General features: G+C 40.7%; 1 protein-coding gene across 1 annotated transcript; it reads left to right on the forward strand.

Annotated features, from left to right (window-relative positions):
• The first annotated feature begins 1,462 nt into the window (after positions 1-1,462).
• Positions 1,463-13,899, forward strand: LOC130466305 (uncharacterized). The gene is made up of 4 exons (XM_056835175.1): positions 1,463-1,492; positions 2,036-2,136; positions 12,486-12,606; positions 12,799-13,899. Exons 3-4 carry the CDS (start codon positions 12,490-12,492, stop codon positions 13,774-13,776), a joined length of 1,095 nt encoding a protein of 364 aa, XP_056691153.1. The 5' UTR covers positions 1,463-1,492; positions 2,036-2,136; positions 12,486-12,489; the 3' UTR covers positions 13,777-13,899.
• Positions 13,900-19,751: the final 5,852 nt, after the last annotated feature.

Genomic DNA, 19,751 nt, shown 5'->3' on the forward strand with positions numbered 1-19,751 from the left:
CCCTTTTCGAGGTTTTTCCACAACTCTAATCAAATAGAATTTAGTGAGTAACCCAAGCAAATTTACTCCAAATTTTCAGCAATTATCGCCATAAACTTCAGCTAATTGTTGTTCTTCCACAACTCTAAAGTTTCAAATTCTCTTCTCCCAGATGTCTGCTACTACCACTAGTTCTTCTTCTACCTTTTTTCTCTCTCTTTCTCTCTCATCTTTTATTTTATTATGGATTCTCTTCAATCTGCTTCTCTTTCTTAATTTCTGGATTTCTCCAACAATTCCATTGTAATTTCACATTTGTCATTGCCCTCAATGCTTAAGCCTAAAAAACGGAGACAAGGCAAACCCACAATAGAAATAAATTTGCAAAATTAAACAGATTATATTGAAGGGTGTGATGCCAACACTCAGAGGCTCATTATCTTTTTCTCCTACCAATCTATGATACCAAATGTGATAGCAAGTATTAGCTCCTTATATACAGCCCATAAGGGTGTTGCATTATCCTAAAATTAAGTACGACATATTGACATGGTGGAGATGCAAATCCTTACGGCCTTACAAAGCTCCCAAAACACACCTTAGTTGTAAAGTATCACATTTTACACTAACTCTAAGACAAATTGACACTCATTAGACTGTAGAAAAACGGAAGTACCTAATATTGCCTCATTAGTCGTAGACTCGTTAGATTTCATGTATGAGTTGCTGACTTGCTGATTAAACATGAGATTGAAGATGATGATGATGCATGGAGTTTATGGGTTTGAGCTCGGATGAATTTTACCGGAAATGTAAGTTACTTGGGTGTGCACACAAGGTGTTTGATAAATTGTCTCTGAGAAATGTTGTTGATTAACCTATGCTTGTTGGGTGTGTTAATTTGGGGGATTTGATTAGTAGGAAGCGTTGATCCTTTGTTTTATTTTATTAAGTGTTGAATAATTTGGGTACAAATGGCCTTGTTAAATACTTTGAACTGCTAGTTTTTTGTAAAAAGCTAACTTAAAAGGGTTTCCCTTTATTTATTTATTGTTAATATGTAAAAGTAACTGTTATTTTGTCCTTTTCTGCCCTGTATATTAATTTGCCTTTATTTTTAATTCATTTAACAGACGTTAGTAACAGAAGTCAAAAAGCAGCGGTTTCCATCCATTTTGAGGGACCTAAATGCTCCTTTTGAAACTTGAGGGACCTAACTGCTCCTTTTGGCAAAGTTTAGGGACCTCCAGACCTATTTACTCAAAAGAAAAGTACCAAAGTACCAAACCCTAAAATTTATGAACTCTCAAAGACCAACCCACCAAATGAAATCGACATTTCTCTATTCTTCCAAGAAACAGATCGAATTCTTTGAGTTCGTTCAATATTGAAGCTTCTTCTCAATTCTTTGAGTTCGTTCAATATTTAAGCTTCTTCTCAATAGCTAGTGCGTGTTTGAAGATTTGGAAGTAGTTGGACCTAAAGGCTGCAGAATTTCTTACAAATTCGATCGGTATGTTTCTCTTTCTTTATTGTTTCCTTATGTTGATTTTTCTGTGAATTTTGTGTTTAATGGTTTTAGAAATTCTAATTTTTTGTTTGCAAATTCTGGTTCAAGACAATTGATTTCGATTTGCTATTTTTTTGTTTAGAGCGTAGTTGCGAATGGCTGATTCTATATTATTGTTGTTTGTGAATTGGGAGTTGCATGTTTCAATTTAATACTTTTTTCAATAACTTAATTTTATGTCGTATATCTTTGATATTTGGAACTCGTGAATTGATACTCTTGATTTTAGGGGCAATTGGAATTGAATGTATGATTTGTGTTATCTGATTTGGGTATTTTTATGATTGATGAGAATTTTAATTTAGTAATAAGTCAATTTTTACAGATAAGACTGATAATTACATAATAAACCCTAGCAACAAGGTTATGTACTAATGTTATTGATTTGATTTTCTTCTTATAATAGCCTACACAAGCTCCTATTTTTTCTTTTTAATTAGATTGTCACTTTGCTAATTTGGTTACCTTTATCTTTTGTCACAGCAGGAAGTGCTAAAATCCCTGCACATATCAGAACAAAATAAAAGGGGAAAAAATCATAGCAGCAAAACCATAGGTTCAGGTTCTCACAACTGTCAGCGACTCTGGTAAAATGTTCGATTTATCGCTTCTTTTTTACATTACTAGGTTTATAGATCATGTTATTGGTTTTCTGAAATTGTGTGGAAGGATGCAATTCTATTGATATAAGGAATATGATAACTCGTTTCAATTTTTTCCTATACATGCACCCCTCCTGTGAGGGGGTCGAAAAAGCGCGAGGCTAATGCGTGACCTTGTCCCTCGTGGGTGTGACGATTCTTTTTATTCAATCAAGTGTAATTGGATTTCCTGTGAGTATACACCCAATTGACTAGTAATATAGGAGTCGCCATTCAGTGTTTAACGACAATGAGAAAAACTGATAAAACCCGGTTATCGTGACATAAGGGAGTGCAATTATGTTTGACCACGACGGCCGTAGGTTCCCTTGTGATCCCTGGTGTGGGGATCTCTCAATATACACCCGCAAGGTAGAGATTGAGGGTTCGGGGGACTGTAACTACCGAGAGGAGTACTTCGCTCGTCGATAACTCCAGAGGCAGGATATCCTTACTAGCTCAGCATAAATAATTGAAGGGACATGCGTTAACTATTAAACTAATCTGAGTTGATTTTAGCAATATGTAACATATAATACTAATTCGATCGTGATTATATGATTTAAATAGCATTAAGGGACCTAGCATGATAATCCGATTTCCCAAAAATATTATATTTGTTAGGCGTGATAGAACAATCAGATTAGGTTAGTTTAACAGTTCATAAAAAGGGCGAGGAAAGCAGTTAAATCATCGAAAAGGGACACATTACGACGCACCCTTGAGAGGTGCGTCACGGTTCTCATAAAACTAACCACTTTGACTTTGCTATTTCTCCTTTTTATTTAACGAATCTCAATTATGGGACAGGATACGTTCTGTTCGATTTATGGATCGATTGCGACAGAACGCGTGAACAGTTTCGCAGCGAGAGGCTTAGGCTAAGGGTTGGAGTCAATACTCAGAATATAATTATGTGTTGTGTGTTGTCACGTCGAAATTAGGGGCCTATTTATAGGGAAGAGTTCGTGGAAAGATAGAATTGCAGAGTTCTAATCCACAAAGAATTAGGAAAAAAACACGTACCCAGGTATTTTCAGCGCCCAGGCCTGGGCGCCGAAGATTTCGGCGCCCAGAGCCAGGCGTTGAAAATAGGGTCTGGGCTGTTTTCTTTAGTCAGATTCGGATTCCTGAAATCCGTAGAGTTTGAGATTAATTCGAGTCTTTTAGCGCGTATCAATTTTATGACGGAATGCGTCTGGGCCCGTTACGAACTCTAGGTTCGTTAGGATTTTAATTAATACGTCGCGGTTTTCTATTTCACTTAGGACTTATGTTGGAATGCAACACCTAATTATGACAGGGTTCTATCTTTTATGATTTGCCACTTTTAGAAGCTACCTTTTACGGCAGTTACTATTTTTAGCAGGTTTTCATAAATAGCAGGTTTCGGGTGAAATGAAATGGGGAATCGAGATTCGTTTATTTTATAGGAGATGTGTTGTCAAGTGGAGTTTTTATGCTTTCATCATCGAACCTTTCCCTTGCGGGAACGGGGACAAAAGTAGGTGTCTACAGTTAGCCCCCACTTTGACTGAGTCTTGGAGTAAGACGATGGTCAAAGTATTAGACGGAGTGCGTCATGTTGCGATTAAAGCGAAAATTAGAACAAACTTATCTGATTCGATGAACTGAACGAAGAACAATTGTTGCGTCGTGGACACCCACTGTCCTAAAAGACGATTCCGCGCTACCTCCCGGTGCAGTAGAACAGAATGCGGTCGCCCTCCAGGATTAGCGCAACTCCGACGTTGTGTGCACTCACAAAGCCGGATGGAGTCAGAACGTATGCCCAAAACCGAGAGCAATTTTGTGTGAGAGTAAGAATGTGTTTTCGTATTTTGTGTGTATGATTTTTTGTGAGAAGGGAACTGAAACTCTGATTTAAATAATTAGAAGGAAAGCATTGCAACAGACAAAAACGGCTGAGGGAATGAATGTTGCAACAGCCAGAAAACAGTCAAAAACATTGATCATAGTAACGGACGTAATTAATGGCATTTAATCCAACGGTTACGTAATCAATACAGATTCCCGTAACAGTGACTTGCGCAAACCGGTCCAGTTACCAAAAAGAACAGGGTTGACCCACAAAACCCACCCCACGCCCGCGAACCGCATTACCAAGTACCAAGTACCAAGTACCAAGTACCAAGTACCAACACCAACATAAGTTGGTGGAGTTGGTGGGGAACTCATCTTGTGACTTGGAGGTCACAAGTTCGAGCCCCATCAACTGCCAATTGCTTGGGAGTGGCTCAAGCGATGACCTGCGGAGCTGGACTGGTTAACCTGTGCTAGGTGCTGGTTCAGTTAGGGTCCATTCTTCTTACCTATTAAAAAAAAAAAAAAAAAAAAGTACCAAGTACCAAGTACCAAGTACCAAGTACCAAGTACCAAGTACCAAGGCCCAAGGCCCAAGGCCCACGGCCCGCGGCCCGCGCCCGGCCCGGCGCGCGCGCGCGTGTGTGTGATGTGTCCACCCATACCATTCTCACACTTTCTTAAACAAGAGTTACACTCATTCCCCAATTAATAAACAAGAGGAATATGAAGAGTTTTTCCAATGTGGGACTCTTGAATTTTCACTCACCCTTTTTTCCTTTGTGTTTCCCAATGAGAATTTCCAACAATCCCCCACAGGTTCGAATATGCGGAAAAGAAAGAAAAGAAAGGAGAAGGATATTGGTTTTGGGCAAACAAAACAATTGAATAGGTGTCAATGTCTTTCGACTTGAATTAACACTTAGTGATATTTAAGCTATGATCTCTTTCCTACCAAGTGACTTTCGTATTGAACTTGATAGGGAGATAGAAACCCGTCACTTAAAGCACGCAACTGAATATGTATGACATTCTGACTCCGCGAATAAAGTGACGCCTTATACTGGCCATACGTCCGACCTGGATATGCTCATAGGTGCTCTAGAGAATAGCCCACATCGCAATTCTCATAGGAAGCGGCCACACTTCCACACCTACGTAGGTGAATCCCATCAAGTGTGAGCTACATTCACACCACCAAACATATGGTATGGGTTCATTAAGAGCCGTATGCTCAACCTCTTTCCTATTGTAGCAAGCACATTATAACATCTAGGGGATGGACAAAAAATAAAATTTTGTGCTTCCGAATTATAACAATAATGTCGTCCTTTGAACTCTGTGAGTAGGAGTTCATTATTTTACAATTCATTCAACGGGCTTCAGGCCCATCCCTTCCGATGTTTCCAAAACTAGTTTTCTACATAGGCCTTTCGTTAACGGATCCGCAATGTTCATTTCAGACTTTACATAGTCTAGTGATATCACCCCACTTGACAACAATTCTTTGATGGCCTTGTGCCTCAAACGAATGTGCCTTTTCTTCCCATTGTAGGCATGGTTGTTTGCCACAGCAATAGCCGCTTGCGAATCACAATGAAGTGCAACTGAAGGAGCTGGCTTCCCCCACAGCGGAATATCTGCAAGCACATTTCTCAACCATTCTGCCTCATGACCTGCCAATTCAAGAGCAATAAACTCAGATTCCATAGTAGACATAGCAGTACAAGATTGTTTACAAGATTTCCAAGACACAGCTCCACCCCCTAGGGTGAAAACATAACCACTGGTAGAGTTAATTTCATCATTGCCAGAAACCCAGTTAGCATCACAATAGCCTTCCAAAACTCCTGGAAACTTGGAGTAGTGCAAACTCCAATCCATGGTACCCTTAAGGTACCTGAGCAATCTCTTCAAAGCATCCCAATGTTCATGACTTGGGTTATGAGTATACCTGCTTAATCTACTCACAGAATAAGCAATGTCAGGTCTAGTGTAGTTCATCAGAAACATAACACTACCAATAATCTTAGCATATTCAGATTGGCTAACAGGATCACCATTATTTTTCCTTAAGTGGATGCTTGGATCATAGGGAGTCCTAACTGGATCGACGTCAAGAGAGTTAAATTTTTTAAGTAACTTTTCAACATAGTGAGCTTGGCTAAGACAAATGCCATTTGGAGTTCTCTTGATTTTCACTCCTAAAATCACATCTGCCTCACCCATATCTTTCATTTCAAACTTAGAACTTAGAAAACTTTTTGTCTCATTTACTCGATCCAAATTAGTCCCAAAAATTAACATATCATCCACATAAAGACAAATAATCACACAACCATCAGAATCATGCTTAGAGTAAACACAAGAATCACCTTCATTTACATGGAACCCATTACCTGTCATAGTCTTGTCAAATTTGTCATGCCATTGCTTTGGAGCTTGCTTAAGCCCATACAAGGACTTGACTAATTTACAAACCTTATTCTCTTGACCAGGAACAACAAACCCTTCCGGTTGAACCATGTAAATTTCCTCATCCAAATCACCATTTAAAAATGCAGTTTTAACATCCATTTGATGCACAACAAGATCATGAATGCAAGCAAGAGCAATCAAAGTTCTAATAGTAGCAATTTTAGTGACAGGAGAATAAGTATCAAAATAATCAATACCATGCCTTTGGGTGAATCCCCTTACCACAATTCTAGCCTTATACTTGTCAATGGATCCAGTGGATTTCAATTTTTTCCTAAAGATCCATTTACAAGTAATGGGCTTGCAACCCCTAGGCAGATCAACCAACTCCCAAGTATTGTTACTTAGGATTGACTGAAGTTTACTATCTATTGCCTCTTTCCAAAACACTGCATCAACAGATTTCATAGCCTCTTCATAGGTCCTAGGATCATCTTCCAAAATAAAGACATAAACAAAGTCATCATCAATCAAGTAAGGTTCAGTTAAGAAAGCAGTAATAAAATCATCACCATAACTGGTTTCCTTTCTTGCCCTCTTGCTCCTCCTTGGCTCCAATTCAGAATTCACATCAGAGGTGGGAGGAGCAACAACAGGCATACTAGAAGAAGTGCTAGAAGAAGGCACATCATTGATACAAGATATTTTCAAAGGAAATACTGTTTCAAAAAACTCGGCATCTCTTGCCTCAATGATGTTACCACCTGCATAAGAATTGTTAGCACCTTTAACAAGAAAACGATATGCAGCACTTTGGTAAGCATAACCAATAAAAATACAATCAACCGTTTTAGGACCAATCTTGTCCCTTTTGAAGCTGGGTATAGCCACCTTTGCTAGACACCCCCACACTTTCAAATAACTTAGGTTAGGTGCACGACCCTTCCATATTTCGTATGGAGTCTTGTCTAGCTTCTTGTGAGGTACCCTGTTTAAAACATGACAAGCAGATAATATAGCTTCCCCCCACATGTTATCAGAAAACCCAGAACTAATAAGCATAGAATTCATCATGTGCTTCAATGTTCTGTTCTTCCTTTCAGCAATCCCGTTCTGCTCGGGTGTGTAGGGAGCCGTTGTCTCATGAATGATCCCATTCTGCTCACAAAATGCCTTAAGAGTGTTAGGGTCATATTCACCACCCCTATCACTCCTAAGTCTCTTGATCTTCCTATCAAGTTGGTTCTCCACTTCGGCCTTGTATTTGAGGAACATTTCCTCAACCTCATCTTTTGACCTGAGAAGATAAACCATGGTGAATCTTGAGCAGTCATCAACAAAAGTAATATAATACCTTTTACCACCCCTGCTCTCATAATTTTTAAAATCCCCCAAGTCACTATGAACAAGCTCTAGTACTTTAGTTTGTCTATCTATTGATTTAAATGGCTTCTTTGCAAACTTGGCCTCAACACATACTTCACATTTTGCAAAATCAGTTTTAGAAAAACTGGGAATCAAGTTAAGTTGTTTAAGCCTTTTAATTGAAGCAATGTTAAGATGACCCAACCTTGCATGCCATAAATCAATAGACTCAGCAATATAAACAGAAGAAGTACTAGCATTCTTATTCATAATTTCAAGTTTGACATCAAGAGTAAATAAACCCCCATTACAGAAACCCTTTCCCACAAACTCCCCATTATGAGTAATAACAAGCCTATCAGAATCAAATGAAAGCTTCAATCCAGCCTTAATTAGCAAGCTACCAGAAATCAGGTTCCTACGCATTTCTGGAACATGCAACACATTGGTAAGAGTAATAAGTTTTCCAGAGGTAAGAGTGAGAACGATCTTCCCTTTGCCTTGAACAGTTGCAGAAGCTGAATTACCCATGAAGACATTTTCACCATCAGTTTTTTCGTAGGTAGTGAACATGTCTTTGTTGGTGCAGATATGTCTCGTTGCTCCAGTATCAACGATCCATTCAGCAACATTACCTGTCAAGTTAGCTTCTGAAACAACAGCAACAAAATGGTTTGGATTAGAAACTTCATTAGCTTCAGCAAGGTTGGCTTGGTTCTGATCCGACTTCTTCTTGGATCTGCAATCTACAGACTTGTGACCAGTTTTCCCACATTCAAAACACTTGCCCTTGAACTTATACTTCATTGGTTTCCCTTGAGGCTTGAAAGGACTTCCCTTTCCCTTAAACTTTTCAGAATATGCATGAGGCTTAGGTTCTACAAGGTTAGCCTTAGCAGACCCGGAAAACACAGATTGACCCTTATCCTTAATACGATTTTCCTCCTCAATTTTCAGGTGACCTACAAGCTCCTCTAAGGTAAGGTCCTTTTTCTTATGCATTAACTGATTACGAAAATCTTTCCAAGAGGGTGGGAGTTTCTCAATTAAAACTATAGCAAGGGTAATATCACAAATACTCAAACCCTCGGCAGCCATAGCAATGCAAATATTTTCATAAGCATGAATCTGATCAATAATTGGTTTATCATCTTGGACTTGAAAAGCTAACCACTTACTGACACAATAACGCTTAGTACCAGCATCATCAGTTCCATATTTCTTTTCTAATGCATCCCAAATATCCCTAGCATGATTAAACCCCATATAGATATCAAGCAAAGTATTCGACATATGATGCAGCAACATGCCCTTACATGTCCTATCATCTTTAGCAAATTTCAACTCAAAAGCATGCAATTCAGTTTCATCATCAGGTTCGACAACATCATCAAGCACATAAGCAATCTCAATTTGTTCTAAATAGAATCGCATCCTAACAGCCCAACGTTTATAATTCTTGCCATCAAGAGGTTCTAACTTAGACATATCAGGAATCATGAATTTGGAAGTCAAAGCCATAAGAATCGTCTTTTAGATTGTTGCGATTAAAGCGAAAATTAGAACAAACTTATCTGATTCGATGAACTGAACGAAGAACAATTGTTGCGTCGTGGACACCCACTGTCCTAAAAGACGATTCCGCGCTACCTCCCGGTGCAGTAGAACAGAATGCGGTCGCCCTCCAGGATTAGCGCAACTCCGACGTTGTGTGCACTCACAAAGCCGGATGGAGTCAGAACGTATGCCCAAAACCGAGAGCAATTTTGTGTGAGAGTAAGAATGTGTTTTCGTATTTTGTGTGTATGATTTTTTGTGAGAAGGGAACTGAAACTCTGATTTAAATAATTAGAAGGAAAGCATTGCAACAGACAAAAACGGCTGAGGGAATGAATGTTGCAACAGCCAGAAAACGGTCAAAAACATTGATCATAGTAACGGACGTAATTAATGGCATTTAATCCAATGGTTACGTAATCAATACAGATTCCCGTAACAGTGACTTGCGCAAACCGGTCCAGTTACCAAAAAGAACAGGGTTGACCCACAAAACCCACCCCACGCCCGCGAACCGCATTACCAAGTACCAAGTACCAAGTACCAAGTACCAAGTACCAAGGCCCAAGGCCCAAGGCCCAAGGCCCAAGGCCCAAGGCCCAAGGCCCAAGGCCCGCGGCCCGCGCCCGGCCCGGCGCGCACGCGCGTGTGTGTGATGTGTCCACCCATACCATTCTCACACTTTCTTAAACAAGAGTTACACTCATTCCCCAATTAATAAACAAGAGGAATATGAAGAGTTTTTCCAATGTGGGACTCTTGAATTTTCACTCACCCTTTTTTCCTTTGTGTTTCCCAATGAGAATTTCCAACACGTCACACAAGCCATAGTGTATGTGACCTGCTTTGCGAGGGTCTCACGAGCCCCCGAGTGATAACATTTGACTCAAGGGTCATCACTTGAAGCGTCGACATATCCCTCACGTGTCATTGGGATTTGTCAACTGATAGTATAGAAACTTCCTCACTTTGTCATTGGAAGGATCTAAAGGTGCGTAGAAACTCCCTCACTTTGTCATTGGGAGTAGCTACAGATGTTTTCGAAATCAAAGCTGTAAAGTGTAATTGGGCCTGGCCAAGCCCAATCACGAGGTAAAACGTTTTTAAAGATTCTCATTTTCAGGGCTAGCTAAACGAGAAAACCCCCTTGTTTTTATAGGACGTAAAACGAAGGAAAATCCAGCACATCGTTCTTTTTTGGAAAAACGGAAAACCAATCCTTTAATTTTTGGAAAAAGGAAAAACCGAAAAAGGTTATCGCTGCAGCGACTAAGGACCTGCGCGGTTAGTGACGCAGACCCCGCCAGCTGAAGGTGGGCGAGCCTGTCCGCTGAGGGTGGACGCCCCGTCCGATAGAAGTGGACGAATCTATTTTGATGTTTTGAAAATAAGGACCTACGCGGTTTGTGACGTAGACCCCGCCGGCTGAAGATGGCGAGCCTGTCCGCTGAGGGTGGACGCCCCGTCCGATAGAAGTGGACGAATCTGTTTTTGAAATTTTATTTTGTTTTTTTTTTTTTTAAATAAGGACCTACGTGGTTTGCGCCGTAGACCCCGCCGGCTGAAGATGGCGAGCCTATTTTAAATTTGAAGACTTTATTATTATTATTTTTTTTGTCGAAAACTAAGGACCTGCGCGGCTAGTGACGCAGACCCCGCCCGCTGAGGGTGGGCGAGCCCATTTTAAATTTCTTATTTTGCCTATGTAGAAGGGCTTTTGTGATTACAACCTGTTGGTGGGTCGTAATATTTCCTGATTAGATGTGTCCTATAAGTGGGTCCACACTTTGTATATTTTTGTTTAACAATATTTTTTTTTTGAGATATCCAAACATGATATGGTGTGTGGCGCAGTCTGGGAATGTGATTTTGATTGCGCGCTCCTTGTTGGAGTCCATTTTTTTCGAGCCCCCAAGCGTTGGAGTTCGTCCGTCGTTTTTTGTATCTTGTAATCATGTTTGGGGTCACGCTCGTATGTGCGAGCGACCTCCTATAGTAGTGTGCTATTTTAGCGAAGCCGTGGAGTGCGACTTTAGTTTTCAGGCGACATCCGGTTTTAGCTTGGCCCGGATTATCCCTTTGACAGACAGACATTTTCTATTTGGAAAACCAATGACTTGACGACACATATTTTTGGTGTTTCGAAAAATGACCATGATATTTAACTTGCTCTTTTTTTTTTTTTTTTTTTGAAAAGTGTACATGACCATTTTCTGAGACGAGTCTAAGTTTCGACCAAGTTTTAATGTTATTATTTTTTGCTTATTTGGGAGCTAAAGGTGCTTTGGGCTTGATCCTTCTTGCAATAGGGCCTCGTGTTTTAGCAACACGGTCTTAAGTCTTTTCCTATTCCGTGCTTTGTGAAATCTGGGCCTTGGGCTGCATTTTCAGCGCCCAAGTTCAGGCGTCAAACATTTCGGCGCCCAGGCGTGGGCGCTGAAAGTCCTTTCCTGGTAATATTTGACTTTCGGATTTCCTAACGTTTCCGAATGGGATCAGGATGTCATGGGATGCGTTCAGCTATATATAGGGGCTAGATACGTCCTTATTTTCCATCACTCTCAAATTCTCTCTCTTTTTGCTGTGTTCTAATTATTTACTGCTTTTGCCATGTCGATCCCTACTTTCTCACTCCAACGGACTGTTAGGCGTTGGCTACGAGCCCTTACTCCCGCAGAAAAAGCTTTGTTAAAAGAATACCACTTAGAGGCATTTTTAGGCTTACAACAAATTAATATTGATTATAATTTTCTGCATGCTGCCCTAAGCTTTTGGGACTCCGATCATCATGTTTTTTCCTTTCGGGGCAATGAAATATGTCCTTTGCCTGATGAATTTGCTGCGATCCTTGATTATCCTACTAATGCTATTCCTGTTACCCCTGGCACTATTGAAGAGGGTAAAACAACCATAAGGGCTTTCCTAGGGCTAGATGATAACATGTTTGCTGAAATTGTTGTAGATGATAAGGTTAACTTGGCAAAATTTGTAAAACATCATTTTAGGCCTAGCAAGAATATGACTGAACAGAAATTGAATATTCGAGCCCTTATATTTTGCTTGTTGAATCATTATTTGCTGTCGAATAACAATGGTGAGTTCGGTGACATAAGGTTGATCCCCTTGATTAGCCAGATGGAAAGTTGCTATTCTATTATGCCGTTGGTTGTTGCTGAGACTTTGCTGAGTGCGGATGAACTGAAGAAGGGCGCCAAATCTGAATATTTTAAGGGGAGCCCTCTATTGCTGCAGGTAATCGATCTTTTCCTTGCGCACATGTATGTTTTTTTTTGCACATATTTCTTTCTGCCTGGGGCTGAGTTTCAGCGCCCAGGGCTGGGCGCTGGAATATTTGGCGCCTGGTCCTGGGCGTTGAAACTGCGCCCCAGGAACCTTTTTTCCTTTCTTTTCATTCTTTTGATTCGATCGTACCTGTTTTTGCAGATTTGGCTTGCGGAACGGCTTAGACTTTTGGAAGCTCCTGCCGATCCTAAACATTATCGCCCTATAGCTTTGGGTAACCGAAAATACTTGCACCAAGGCCAGGACGAGGCCGAATGGACCTCCTTTTTTACTTATGGCATTTGTTCTATTAAGTGGGTGGTACCATGGTGGGGTTTGACTACCATGACAGGGGGGTCTGATGTATCGGTTTATGTTTCTTTGTTGGGGCTATCTCGTCCCATTTATATTTTCCTTTACCGAGTCATGCGTCAATATGGTTTAAGGCAGACTATCCCCTTTTCTGATACGGTACCACCTAAGGTAGCGGCTTTTGCACAAACACGGGTCCTAGCGTGGGCCAAGTATTATGATGGCTTCCCGTGTTGGGCCGTAGCTACAAATGGCTTTGTGGGTCTTTCTGAAAACTACAAGTTGTGGATGAGCTCCGATGACAAATATGTGAGGACCGAGGCTCGAAATGGGGAGCCGGCTGAGCTTTTGATACCTCGTATTCGTGTTAAGTATGAGGGTCCTGATTCTGCCAGACCTCGTACCTATAGTTTTAAGACTGTGAAAGCTCGTCATGATCGAAAGCGAAAGGAAGTTCCTCCTCGTTCCAGTTTCAGGCCTAAAAAGATGCCTAACATGAAGGGGCCTGCTGTTGTTAAAAGAAATGCAAGCTTTCGCGGAGATCGTCGCCGGAACAATGTATGGGTTAGAAAGGCTCAGCCGCCTATAGAAACAGTGGCTAGTCTAGTTGATGATAATAACCCTTCTCCCACCATTACCTGTGCCTTCGAGGCTGCGCGGGCTATAATTGAGAATGTTTCTGAAGCCTTGACATCTTTGGAAGTTAGTGTCCAGGAGCCGGTTCTTATGGAGATTGATATTGGGGCAGCGCAGAAGACTATGGGGGTGGATCCTGCGAACATTGCTCTCTACAAGACTTTATTTGATGATCCGGAAGAACTAGAGTAGTGTAGTTCTTTGCTAGGGTGTAGGTGCCCTTTATTTATTTCAGTTGTGTTTGTTTTTTATTCCTAGCACTTTGTTTTCCTTCTTATTATATTTTAATAAAGGCGTATTTTTAGTTTTTATTTATTTTTGTTTCTCCTCTTTTTTATATATGTCTAACACTTATTGCAAAGAATATTTTTTTATTTGGACTGAATCCTTGGTAAGGATTGCCTACGTATCTTGTCAGAATCAGGTCGCGCGTAGTTCTAGCTTTAGAATAAGTTCTAGTATGCCGGATTTCGGTAGATATGTCCTGAAGTGGAAACATATTACTTAATTGGTCAAATGAGTGAAGTATTTGCCATTATTTTCATCTGCCGTTTTTTTTGCCATAGGTTGCGTAAAATTCGACCAATTTGTATAGCTATATTCTTGGTATAGCTATATTCTTGGTAAACCTATTTGGATACGTACTGTACCCCCCAAGTGTTTGTTATTTTTCCGTTGTATGCGGATAAAATGACGAGCACTTTCAAAAAGAAAACTTTTGGCAGGCAGAGAGTTTCAACGCCCAGGCTGGGGCGTCAGAAATTTCGGCGCCCAGCCCTGGGCGCTGAAAATGACTTGGGCGATCAGTTTTTGACGCTTTGCTTCACATGTTCTTGCGATTATTTCTATTTCTTTCTTTTTTTTGTGCCTTGATATTTTGCTTCATAGTTAAAGTTAATATTGGAGGCTTTTTTGACTGTTAGCGTGAAATGCACTTTTGTCCAGATTAATTTTTTCTATTAGTGACTCAAAACAGTTTTGAAAATGGAGTTAGGGTGCGGAATTTATGAAGATCTTTGTGTAGGCTTTGGAGGTGGGTTGTTAGTGAAGGGTATGATGGAATCTATGTTTATGAATCTATTTTTTTTTGGTAACATTTGCATTGTTTTAAATTTTTGATTTCCTTGATTTTGGGTTGCATGGATTGGCTCTTATGATGACACTGGTTGGCTTTTTAGGTTTTGGGGATGGGATAGTGTGGTCTATTTTGTGGGTTTCGGGAACTGATTCCCATGGCACTATTTCAAAACCGAGTGGGCTTTGCTTGTTGGGCCTAGAGTGCGCCGCCTCTTTATTTTTGTATTTTGCATTTGGTGTTTAGTGTTAGAATAAAAAAAATTTAGGAGAAATATTACGCCTTTATTGATTCGGAAAATAAGGAAAACACACTGAAATAAAACTGACCCATATTCTAAAGGGCCTTAGAATCATCTAAAGTCTCTATTATTTTTTTTCTATCAATCTAAAGAACTACTAGGCGCTTTTTACTAATGGTGTTCTATATGGCTCAAGCCTGGGGTTTAGTCTCATAAAACTTCGGTCCTTCACCGGTACTCATCTTGAATTCCATTCCTTTTGCGTTGACCCACTAATATGTCTTCACCCATCCGTTCTCGACCTCTTCTAGTGTTGATGCAGGAGAGATTAACCGGGTTGGATCGAAACCTTCATCTTGTAAAGCTAGGGTAGTCATCACAGTCTCGTCCTCCATAGGCCTCGATTTGTTAAACAATGTCCACAGAGCCTGATTGTCCAATATTTCAGCTGTTTTAGTCTTGGTGAGGTGGGGTGCCTCATCCAAGGTGTGGCAGTCATGGAAAATTTCAAATCCGGGTTTTAGCAAGCCATCCTGAACGAAGGGTTCAGGGAAATCACAGCATGGGTGTTCTTCTCCTTCCCGAATGAACATCCCGTTAAGGGTCCTTTGATATGGGGGAAGGAGGGTGGTTTGTTTGGTTTTGTTAAGGCGTAGCCTAGATAGGCGGTCAGCAATATCTTCCTCCGTTGGTTCATAACCTAAGCCAAAGGGAGTAGATTTGTCAGGAAAAGGATGGAATGTGCATTCCTTCTTCCTTATGCCCAATGGGGTTCCTGGAAAATAGCCTTGAGCTAACAGCATTCTAGGGATGACTCGGGATGCATGCGGGTCTAGGAATGCTGGATCATAATTTTCGATGAACTGGATTGTTTCTTCCATTTGAAACCCATAAAGGTCGTCTGCAGTTTCGGCCGTTCCAACCATAGTACAACTGACGTCGAGAGGAGGGGCGCGGATTTCTAGTATTACCCCGTTATGGTTAAGTTTAACCATTTGGTGCAAGGTAGAAGCCACACCTCCTAAGTCATGGAGCCAAGGTCGCCCCAAGAGGAGGTTGAAAGTGGGCTTAATGTCGATAATTTGAAACTCCGTGGTGCGTGCCACAGGCCCGGTTTGTATGGTAAGGTTGATTTTTCCCAATACAGGCCTTCGGGAGTTATCATAAGCTCGTACCCCTTGCGTGGAGGTTTGGAAATCATCGTTTCCTAGCCCCAAGCAATGGGCGGTTCGCAATGGGTAGACATTAACCGCCGAACCATTATCTACGAGCGCTAGGGGGATGTTTTGTCCTTTGCATCCAACCACTAGGTAAAGGGCTTTATTGTGAGCACTCCCCTCTTTGGGTAAGTTTTTATCAGTGAAAACTATGGCCTTTTCTCCGGCATCTCTCTTGACATGGCTAACCAATGAGTCAGGTGTGATATCTGTAGGTACTGAGATGAGGTCAAGTGAGCGAATAAGCTTTTCGCGATGTTCCTTTGAAGTACACATAAGATCCCAGATGGTAATCTCAGCCTTGGTTCTTTTTAGTTGTTTCAGGAGAGGATTTTCAATGACTTCCGCGACGGTGGCGTGCCGCCCGTTCTCAAGAGTTTGCCTGACCGGGATGTCGACCATAGGAGGTGGGTGAATATCCGGTTGGTATATCCTTCCGGATCGGGTGAGGTTGTCGACCTCGGGCTCCTGAGGGGTGGTGTCAATGAGAGCATACCCGGGCCAAGTTTCAGTGAAGAGGTCTTGGCCCGAGACTTGAGATAGGTAAATATCTTCAGCATCATCGTTCCACACACCGCACACTTCCCTCTCGATTCGATCCATAGGGACCACAGCGAGTGGTGCACCTTGAGGTGTAATATACACCGTGGGGTTGAAATTCTCTGGTTGGTCGAGAGAGATGTGACTAAGAGCCGAGTGGGCTCTTGTTGTTGTTGGGTTTGCCAACGTTAGGGAGAGGTATTACTTCATCCTCTATCATGTCCTGGATCGTATGTTTTAGAGTCCAGCAGTTTTCAGTGTCATGCCCATTTCCTTGATGGAATTTGCAGTAAGTACCTTCGACCCAATATTTGTTTTTGACAGGAGGGTCACGGGTGGGGCCTATAGGTCTCAACTTTCCTTGATTGGTTAGTCTTTCAAAGGCTTGTACCAAAGTTGACCCGAGTGGGGCAAACTTTCGGTCTCGGACCCATCTTACAGGGTTTCTTCGGGCGGGAGCCTCTTCTACAGCATGGACTTCTTGGGCTTGGGATGTGTTACCCCGATTATAGGTGTTGGTCTTATATGTGGGTTTGCTCTGTATGGTTTTGGCGAGGTCGTCCTCGATCTTTATTCCCACATCATAAACTCTTTTGAAAGTGTCGAGTCCCAGGTACCTAAGGTGTTGTCTGTAAGCCGGGTCCAGGTTGTCAATGAATTTTTGGACCAATTCTGTTTCGGGAGGCCTATTGATTAGCTGGGCCGCCTGGTCCCTCCATCTAGCAAAGTAGGTTGTGAAACCCTCATTTTTCTTTTGTTGACTTCTAGAACACTTATACATGTTATAAACATCACATGCAAGCTAACAATTGCAAAAAATGGGTCCAAAATGAATTTTACCCAAAATCAAATCAAAACTCAATTAAAATCCGAAATTACTTACACATTAATGATTTGGGATGACTTGGGAATAATTTTGATGAAACAAACAACAAAATAGGGCCAAATATTGTTGAATCGTATAGAGGAAGTGCAAAAAAACGAACAACAAGCAGCGTATAAATGGTGAACTATTTCGCGAACCCTGAATATAAAGAAACTAATTCTAGCGCTTCAGGCTCAAGTGCTAGAAAGTTCTAACGCATAGATTGCAGCGCCAGAAATATCTGAAGCACGATTATTCCCTGCAGGAAAAAAAAAATTGGGCCACTTCGCCGTTCGTATACCACGAATAACCGTTAACTTTACTCTATTTCTTCCCCGCGGAAAGAGTAACAGTATTTCAAAATATCATTTTTTCAAAAATAATAGCTTATTTTGTTAGTCCACCAGCAGACAACGAAATTTCGGGAAATAACTGTAACCCATTCAGGTACAGTTTTTAAACATCATATTATTCTCTTAATTCATTTATTTTCAAAAAATAAATAAATTACAAGTTTTCGTTTCCTAAAAAACGAGAGTTCGTGAGTTTTCTCAATTTTCTCTAAAAAATGATAAAAGAGTTCCGTGACCATCTTTCTCTTTGTCAAAAGATGTGTGTTAGCCTAAAAAGAGTTATGTGACCGTCTTCCTCTTCGCCAAAAGACGTGTGTTAGCCAAAAAAGTGTTTTGTGACCGTCTTCCTTTTCTCCAAAAGACGTGTGTTAGACATAAATAGTTTCGTGATCGTCTTCCACTTCGCCAAAACACGTGTTTTAGCCAAAAAAAAGAAATTTGTTAGACATGTGTTATCCAAAAAGAGTTATGTGAACGTCTTCCTCTTCGCCAAAAGACGTGTGCTAACCTAAAAAAGAATTATGTGACCGTCATCCTCTTCGCCAAAAGACGTGTGTTATCTAAAAGAGTTTTTTGACCGTCTTTATCTTTGCCAAAAGGCGTGTGTTATCCAAAGAGTTATGTGACCGTATTTTTCTTCCCCAAAAGACGTGGTTAATTAAGCAAAGAGTTTCGTGACTGTTTCTCTATCAAATAACGTGTGTTAGTTTGAAAATTTCTAAATCTTCTCTATCATTAAGTGTATTGTTACTGCTTTTGAAAAACTCAATTGGTACTCTGAACATCTTAAATGCCTCTGTGAGAAGTATCAGTTCAGGTCAATAAATTCACGATGACTTGTGGGGGAATTATTGACATTCCTAGTGATGACCCTTAAGTCAAATTTTATCAATAGCAGGCTTGTGATACACTCGCCAAAACTTGATCTCATTCAGACTAAGTTCCTGGAAGCACTATGTCTAGCAATACTTTAATTATCGTCTTAAATCAAACCCAATCAAAGTGGAGACAAACTGTAGACGCCTACATTTTTCCCTAGGCCCAAAGCGGTGAGTTCCATGTTGAAACCAAACAGTTCTTGTCTACGCTTTCCTAAGTATACGACGAACGACCTGTGCCTGACTGACGCAATCCCAAAATCCATGTTTCCATTTTTAGTAACTTTTATTTATAATAACTGCCCTACTTAACTGCTACCCAGAATAGTAACCTCATAAGATATATTTTCAAGTGATTATTGATAAGTGGTAGTTTTTTCAACTATTAAGTGTTTATTTTCTTCCATTTTGATCATTTTTCCATCCTCATTGTGCATTTTCTAGCTTATTTTGCTTAGTTTTGGAAAATTGTTATAGTTGTAGGTCTTTTGTAAATTTTAGTTAATTTTGTCACTTTTCTAGGATTTGGCACAACTCACTTGTGTTTAATGTTGTAGGTTTGTATCTTGAACGTCTTCACGCCAAGCACAAAGAATGAAAGGGTACAACGGAGAGAAATGAAGCCATTTGGAAGAGTTTTGCAAGGCTTGTGCATAGCAGCCAAACTAAAATGACCATAACTACTTTTTTGCGTAATATTTTCACATGTGATTTAAATTGGAGATGAAATATTATTCCAAGATCTTTCCAATGAGTGGTCACACGCCTTATTAGGACAAGAAACGAAGTCGGTATGGCCGTTCGAAGCAGGGTATGTACGATTCTCCGCGAAGTTCCATCCTGACCGGGACATCTTTTACCCCGGCCGGGATCTTGCTACTAGAAGTTTCTGCATTTTTTTCCATCTTTGCCTTCGCGGCAGCGACACCCCGTCCCGGCCGCGATGACCTGTTCTGCGAATACTATCTTTTGACGGATATTACTATGTTGCTTGGTAT

The sequence above is a fragment of the Spinacia oleracea genome, chromosome 1 (genome assembly GCF_020520425.1).
Source record: "Spinacia oleracea cultivar Varoflay chromosome 1, BTI_SOV_V1, whole genome shotgun sequence".
Lineage (NCBI taxonomy): Eukaryota > Viridiplantae > Streptophyta > Magnoliopsida > Caryophyllales > Amaranthaceae > Spinacia > Spinacia oleracea.

Bases quoted from the DNA above. Each gene is read 5' to 3' on its own strand.
- LOC130466305 (XM_056835175.1), top strand. From the start codon at position 12,490: ATGGAAAGTTGCTATTCTATTATGCCGTTGGTTGTTGCTGAGACTTTG. The intron at 12,607-12,798 runs GTAATCGATCTT...CTGTTTTTGCAG, and splicing joins GGAGCCCTCTATTGCTGCAG to ATTTGGCTTGCGGAACGGCT.